Source organism: Carcharhinus amblyrhynchos, chromosome 35 (genome assembly GCF_965287045.1).
Source record: "Carcharhinus amblyrhynchos chromosome 35, sCarAmb.v2.hapA, whole genome shotgun sequence".
NCBI lineage: Eukaryota > Metazoa > Chordata > Chondrichthyes > Carcharhiniformes > Carcharhinidae > Carcharhinus > Carcharhinus amblyrhynchos.
Window position 1 is genome coordinate 1,032,186 of NC_137358.1, and position 8,290 is coordinate 1,040,475.

The 8,290-nt window shown below is 47.0% G+C and overlaps 1 protein-coding gene across 1 annotated transcript; it reads left to right on the forward strand.

The window, feature by feature from the left end:
- The first annotated feature begins 1,065 nt into the window (after positions 1-1,065).
- Positions 1,066-2,725, forward strand: fmc1 (formation of mitochondrial complex V assembly factor 1). Its single transcript, XM_080217520.1, has 2 exons — positions 1,066-1,286; positions 2,322-2,725. The coding sequence occupies exons 1-2, from the start codon at positions 1,128-1,130 to the stop codon at positions 2,523-2,525; spliced, it is 363 nt and encodes a 120-aa protein (XP_080073646.1). The 5' UTR covers positions 1,066-1,127; the 3' UTR covers positions 2,526-2,725.
- Positions 2,726-8,290: the final 5,565 nt, after the last annotated feature.

Here is an 8,290-nt window from a genome sequence, read left to right on the forward strand (position 1 = left end):
TACTCCTGCTCCTATTTCTTATGTTCTTATGTTAAGACTTTGGTTATTTGTTAATCACCTTAAATCAGTATCCCTGTGTTTTTGACTTTTCTGCCAGTGGGAACAGTTGCCCCCTATTGACTTCCTTCAGACACTTCCAGTTTGAACACCTGGAACAAATATTCCCCAAGAAGAACAGCCTCCCTAATCTGTCCTCATAACTGATGTCCCTCATTCCCAAAAACATTCTTGTAAATCTTTACTACATCCCTTCTACTACCATCACATTCTTCCAGAATTTTGGTGTCCAGAATTGACCACTGCTCAACTTGATGCCAGACTAATATTCTACAAAGGTTTACCATACCTTGTTTGTCTATATTTCTGTTTCTGTTTATAAAACTAAGGCTTCTGTATGCTTTCTGAACCGCTTTCCCAACCTACGCCTACAAGGTTTTTTTATTGCACCTCTCAAAAGTGATTCACAGCCAACTAAATGTTTGACATTTTGTCATTGTTGAAATGTAATAAAGTTATTGTTAATTTCCACAAAATAAATTTCCACAAAGTGATGCAATACATTAGCTAAGAGTATAAGGAATAGGAGCAGGAGTGGGCCTTCGAGCCTGCCCCGCCATTCAATCAGAAGACCTGAGTTGAATTGGGAGGGGGCGGTGGGGGGGGCGTTGTGTGTGTGGAGGGTGGGGGTCAGGGTGTGGGGTGGGGAGGGAAGGGGGAGTGGGGGGCCGGGGTGTGGGGTGGGGGGGGGGGCCGGGGTGAGGGGTGGGGGGGGGGGCCGGGGTGAGGGGGGGTGTGTGGAGGGTGGGGGCCGGGGTGTGGGGTGGGGAGGGAAGGGGGAGTGGGGGGCCGGGGTGTGGGGTGAGGGGGGGCCGGGGTGGGGGGGGGTGGGGGGGTCGGGGTGTGGGGTGAGGGGGGGTCGGGGTGTGGGGTGGGGGGGCCGGGGGGTGAGGGTGGGGGGCCGGGGTGTGGGGTGAGGGGGGGCGGGGGGGGGGCCGTGGGGCTGGGGTCGGGCAGCGCCACACTGTGGCTGGAGGTGGAGCTGCCGCTCGCTCGCTCGCTCTCGGTGATGGATTGCCCTTGCCTGCGGATCGCGGCTCTGAGCTCGATTGCGGGCCCTGGAGGACAAGATGGCGGCGGCGCGGTTGCTGAGGGGGATTCTGAAGGAGCTGCGGCTGCGGTCTGGGCCCGGGCCCGGAGCGACTTCCCGGGGCCCCGGAGCGCCCATACCGGCCTACCGCCAATCCGCCGCCTATAAATACATCACCGAGCAGTTCCGGAGACACCAGGTCAGCCCCGGGGGGAGGTCAGAGTGGCCGGTGTGGGCTGGGCCAGTGTCCCTCAGACTGACCCCCCACAGACTGACCACAACCCCCTCTACACTCACACCTTCACCCCCACCATTCATACCCCCCCCCCCCCCCCCCAGCCACACTCCCACCTCCCACTGCAGGCATAAAGAGCTGAGGGTTTAAAGAGCAGCAGTGTCGAGGAGCTGCAGCAACTTCCACTCATACAGTTGCTTCACAGAGTGAAGAAAAGCATCAAATCCCTACAAGTGCGGCACGGTGGGTTAGCATTGCTGCCTCACAGCGCCAGGGACCCAGGTTCAATTCCTGGCTTGGTTACTGTGTGTGGAGTCTGCACGTTCTCCCCGTGTCTGCGTCGGTTTCCTCCCACAGTCCAAAAGATGTACTGGTTACGATGCACTGGCTGTGCTAAATTCTCCCTCAGTGTACCCGAACAGGCGCCAGAGTGTGGCGACTAGGGAATTTTCACAGTAGCTTCATTGCAGTGTTAATATAAGCCTACTTGTGACAATAATAAATCAGCTAAAATGAAAGTGCAGAAAGAGGCCATTTGACTCATCAAGTCTATAGTAAGAACAATCCCACCCAGACCTTATTCCCGTAACTCCATATATTTACCCTGATAACCTCCCTGACACTAAAGGGCAGTTTAGCATGGTCAAGCAACCTAACCCGCACATCTTTAGACTGTGGAAGGAAACTGGAGTACCCAGGGGAAACCCACAATGAATAGCCACACTGTTCCATATATTATCCAGTTGTTATGGCGGGTAGTAATTTGCTGCTAAAAGTATAACTGGCCCTGTCCCTTCACATACTGTGTCTTGTTCTGGTGAAACACGGATCAGATCAGCCTTTCTGAAATTTATTTGTCAGACAGGATTGTAGTGGGAACTCTTACTGCAAACAACTAACCTGGTCTTACTGATTGGAATGAAATTTCCGCCAACGGGTTTGTGGTGAGAATTTTCTGAATAATATTATTAACTGGCTGCTCACTCTGGCTCGGTACAGGTTACCAGTGAGAAGTTGTGCCGTGCCCAACATGAACTATACCACCAGGCATCCACTTACATGTGCCTGCTGCAGAGTGTCCGCCAACACCTAGCACTGCACCAGGAGTACCACAGCAAGGGAGAACGGTCATCCCATGAAGTGGCACAACTTGTTGGACTCAAACTGCCGCAGCAACCTGGAGGCAAAGGATGGGAGAAGTGAGAAGCCTCGCTGGAATCTGTTGTCACGTTGTTCCATGTAGTCCAGTTTCTGCAGCGCATCCTGTTCACCAACGTGTTATTGTCATTTGTCTGAAGGTCTTATGCACTGACAAAGTAGCTGTAACCGCCAAGATTTCTTGTGGAGTTCTCAGTTTCTCAACAGTTTATGAAGTAATTAAAAACAGACTCCAATTAAACCCAGTTTGTGACACAGATACTTATTATTTAAACAGAGTTGGATATGAAGACTGGGAGGCTGAAATCCATAATTCTTGCCATGTTTTTGAGGCCTGGATTCTTGATCCGTAGCCATGTGTGCTGTGGCATTTCAAGTCCTCACCTAAATGCTTCTTCAATGCTGTGAGGGTTCCTGCCTCTACCACCCTTTCAGACCGAGTTCCAGAGTCCCACCACCCTCTGGGTGAAAACATTTTTCCTCAAATCCCTCTAAATCTCTTGCCCCTTATCTTAAATCTGTTCAGTGGGATGAAGAATGTATCAAAGTCTTGGTGCTGGAAATTACCATTGGAGACTAGTTAGAACCAATTCAGTTAGAACCAATTCAGCACTGAACCAGGAACCAAAACCTGATCAGAGAGTCTGAAAACTGGATACAAGAGCAGGTCAGAGACCGGGAATTCTGTAAAGAATAACTCGCTTCCTGACTCTCCAAAGTCTGTCTAACATCAAGGTGTAAGTCAGGAGTGTGATGGAATACTCCCCCACTTGCCTGGATGGGTGTAGCTCCAACAACACTCAAGAAGCTCGACACCATCTAGGGCAAAGCAGGCCTGCTTGATTGCTATCCCTTCCACTAACATCTACTCCCTCCACCATTGGTGAACAGTGGCAGCTATGTGTACCATCTACAAGATGCACTGCAGCAACTCACCAAGGCTCCTTTGATTGCATCTTCCAAACCTGTGAATTCTATCACCTAGAGAAACAAGGGCAGCAAACACATGGGAACTCTATCGCCTGTAATTTACCGTCCAAGTCACACGTCATCCTGACTTGGAAATATATCAGCTGTTCCTTCACTGTCACTGGATCAAAATCCTAGAACTCCCTGTAACAGCACTGTGGGATACCTACACCTCAGGGACTGAAGCAGTTGAAGAAGGCAGCTCACCACCACCTTCTCAAGGGATTAGGGATGGGTAATGTTGGCTTAACCAGCAATGCTCACATCCCATGACGGAAGAAAGAGAAGTTACATTAGAGGATGTGGGACATCACAACATTTCAGAAGGCAGTGGTAATTTGCAATATTTCTTTGAGAAGTGATGGCTGAGGTTTTGTAAAGGAAAGGGCTGTACCAAGGAGAGTTCAACATTTCCAGTTTAAGCTAGTGCATTGATTAAATTCCTTAGCCCAAAGAACCCAACAGAAATCTCATTTGAAATTACAGACATTTAGGACTCAGTGACGGCGAAGTTTAGATTGACTATGGAAAAGGATAAGGAGCAATTTAGAGGAAGAGTAATTTGTTTTGGGAAAGCCAACTTAAATTTGATTTATTATTGTCACTTATTAGCATACAGTGAAAAGGATTGTTTCTTGGAGCGCTGTACAGACAAAGTATACCATTCATAGAGTGCAAAGGGGAGAAGGAAAGGAGAGGGTGTGAAATGTAGTGTTAGGGTGAGAATGGATTTGACCCAAATATATTGGAATCAAAGACTGGAAGACAAAACTGGAACAGAACAATGGGCTGTCTGTAAAAAGGAGATAGTGAGGGCCAGTCAAGGTCTACTCCCAAAGAGAAAAAGATCAGGTAAACAAATCCTGGATGTAAAGAGGAAGAGAGCAAGGTGAGCAGTAATCAGCTGGATATTATCGTTGATGTGGAGATATCGGCATTGGACTCGGGTGGGCACAGTAAGAAGTCTCACAACATTAGATTAAAGTCCAACAGGCTTATTAGGAACCACAAGCTTTTGGAGCGCTGCTCCTTCATCAGGTGAGTGGGTGTTGTGATAATATCATTGGGAGCCAGGCAAAATTGAGAAGGTTCATAGGGTATGACCTACACTGAAAGCTTCTTGCATCATATTCATTGGGATAGACACAAGAATGCCAAATTTCAAAGGGAACAACAATTTATCCCATTTTAAACAAGCCAATAAACAACACTTCAAACAAAAACAAATCTCAAGCTTAAATATTAAAACTAAAGGGATTAAAGGGGTTGATAAAACATCCCAGTCCCTGCAGTGCCAACCAGGTAAAGAAGACCTTGATCACACTGACAGACACCACATACTCACTGTGTAAGGACACCAGGCTGCAGTATAGGGGTAAAGGGTCAGGCTGGATGAGCCCCTCCCCCCCTCGATCACCGCTGCCTGGATGTGTTGATGGCAAGCTTGGCCAGACTCAGAAGCAGGTTCTCAAGGATGTTATCCTCTCTGCCCCTCTCCTCACTACGTGCCCAAAGATTAGGAGCAAGGGACTGGGATGCAAACAAGGCTTTAGTAAAAGGTTTTTAGGAAAATGAGAGGGAGTGCAACCTATAACCATTAATGTCTACTTGTTTCACAGACTCCGCAAGGCTACAAAACAGACAAGGATCTTGTGAGTCTGTGAACCGACATATTACCTGTAAGGTATATCTGAATGCAGGACCCTCCATTCCACTCCCTAATGGTAAAAGAGAGACCTACCTCATAGAGATCCCTCCACCAGAGTCTTCCACCACCAGACAGCAACAAGGCAGGGTTGACAGGTGAAGACAGGATATGAAAGGTGTTCAGCAGCATTCCATATAGGAAACCCCTCTGCATAGTGCAAAAAGGCACAAAGGACACTTCTGTGAGAGTTGGTGCAGTCATAATGGACCAAATGGCCTCCTCTGCACTGTAGGCATTCTATATATGTAGGGACAGCACATCTTGGAACTGTGGGAGGAAACTGGAGCACCCTGAAGAAACCCACACAGACTCAGGGACATTGAGGTGAACCAGGCTTCCTGGTGCTGTGAGGGAGCAGTGCTAACACGGTGCCACTGTGCTAAGGGAGGATTGGGGCTTGGAGCCAATGGGAAGACTGCAGACCTGTGCCTCCTCAAGATCACATGTCCGTTTGGGGGTGAGCGTGGCTGTTTGAGGGTCATGGGTGGTATCCACTGATCCACCGGTTCAAAAATGGTCATCAAACCCAATCCTCCGCCACCCAGTATATCCCCACTCCTGGTCAGCCCAGTGGGCACAGCCCCTCCCTGCTCCAGCCATGGCTGATGGTATTGGCAGAGGTACAGATTCCTGAGCTGCAGCTCCCTTACGATAACCAGTAATCTTGATGGGAGGGCAGCGCTAGGCAGCCACGTGTCAGGCTTTGATCATGTCCTGGTACAAGATGGCTATAACTGCAAGGAGACACAAAAGCCCCACAGCCCTTGGACAGGAGCAACACGTCATAATCCAGACTGCGCACAGAAGAAATCTGCAGAGAGCCAACTGTTTCATGGAAAACGCAGCAAGGAATAATCATCCCCTGAGTTTGGATTAATCCAGAAATGGTCCAATGCTTGGACATGTTCCTTTTGCTTGCAGAGGGCTGGTCCCTATTTAGGAATATGTGTGGCCTCTACAATGAGCCACATCGTGAGCCAGATTGATCATATTAAAATGATTCTCAGCACACTCAGGGGCTGATGAACAATCACAAAATCACTTCAAATATTAGACATTATGTTCTGAGTTTTGCCTTTTGTGAGCGTGCTGTTTGATACAGTCTGTCAGTCACTGGGATGCAGGGCCTGTGTGTCTGATATCCCACTCACTCACTCACTCACTCACTTTCAAACTTGCTGTTCTTCTGTCTGTCCCATCGAGTGAAAAATAGTCAGATAGCAGTAAAAGGAGTGAATCAATTTGGGACCTAGTGGAGGGATGGCTGAGATTCCAAATGAATAGTTTGTACCTGTCGTTACCAAGGAAGATGCTGCTCAAGTCATGGTGAAATAGAAGATAGCTGAGAAACTGGGTGGGCTAAAAATTGATCAAGAGGATATTAGATAGATGGCTGTACTTGAAGATAATAAGTAATAGGGCAGGTAAGATGCATCAAACAATATTGGGGGAATTAGTGGTGGAAAATGCGGAGTCGCTGGTCAATATTTACCTTTCGATACATGGGTGGTGCCAGATCACTGGGGAATTGTATATGTTACACCCTTGTTCGAGAAAGTCTGAAGTTAGAGATAAGTCCAACAACAACCAGCCACTCAGTTTATCCCGAGTGGTGGGGAAACTTTTAGAAATTATAATTTGAGGCAAAATTAGCACTCACTTGGGCTAATTCAGATTAATTGGAGTGAGCCATCATTAAGGGCAAATGATGTTTAATAGGGTTGATTTTTTTTTGAAGATGTAACAGAGGGTGGATGAGGATAAATATGGTTGATATGTTGTACATGGAATTCCAAAAGGCATTTGATAAAGTGGCACATAACAGGCTTGTTAACGAAGTTAAGAATCTGTGGAATAAATGGGACAGTGACAACGAGGATACAGAATTGGCTGAGTGACAGGAACCAGAGTAATGATGAACAGTTTTGACAAAGGGACATCAGGACTCGAAACGTCAGCTCTTTTCTCTCCTTACAGATGCTGCCAGACCTGCTGAGATTTTCCAGTGATGAACAGTTCTTTTTTTATACCGAGGACGATTTAAAGTGAGGTTCCCCAGGGATCAGACTTCTGCTTTTCTTGATAAATATTTATGACCAAAAGTTAGGTGTAAAGGGCACAATCTCAAAATTTGTGGATGACAAAATGTGGAAATAGTGTGGTGTGTGAAGAATGGTGCTAAACTTCAAAAGCATGTGGACAGACTGGTGGAATGGCAGATGCAGTTTAATGCATAGAAGTGTGAACTGATTAACTTTGGTAAGAACAGGGGAAGCAGTGTATAATCCCCAAAGGAAGGTGCAGGAGGAGGGTATGCTGCACAATTACATGCATAAATCATTGAAGAAAGCAGAGCACAGAAAGCAGTTAAATCATATAAGGGATCCTTTATAAATAAGGGCACAGAGTTCAAGAGCAAAGGAGTAATGATAAGCTGCATAAAGTACAAGATTTGTCTGAACTGGAGCATTGCATCAATCTCTGGGCCATGCATTTTAGGAAAGGCACTGGAGAGAGTGTAGAAAAAATTCATGTGAATGATTCTGGTCATGAGGAACATTAGTTATGAAGATGGATTGGGGAAGTTGGGACTGTTTTCCTTGGAGAAGGAGAGGCTGAGAGAATATTTAATAAAGGCATTGAAAACCGTGAGGGACTGTACAGGACAGACAGAAACTGTTCCCATTGGTGGAAGGATTGAAAACGAGAGTACAGATATTTTTTACAGACGCTCCTATCCAGATGTATCACAGTTTGGTATGGCTCCTGCTCTGCTCGAGAACACAAGAAACTACAAAGGGTCGTGAATGTAGCCCAATCCATCACACAAACCAGCCTCCCATCCACTGACGCTGTCTACACTTCCCATTGCCCTGGAAAAGTAGCCAGCATAATTAAGGACCCCATGCATTCTGGACATTCTCTCTTCCTCCTTCTTCCGTTGGGAAGAAGATATAAAAGTCTGATGTCACATACCAACCAACTCAAGAACAGCTTCTTCCCTGCTGCCATCAGGCTTTTGAATAGACTTACCTTGCATTAAGTTGATCTTTCTCCACACCCTAGCTAAGACTGTAACACTACATTCTGCACTCTCTCCTTCTCTATGAATGGTATGCTTTGTCTGTATAGC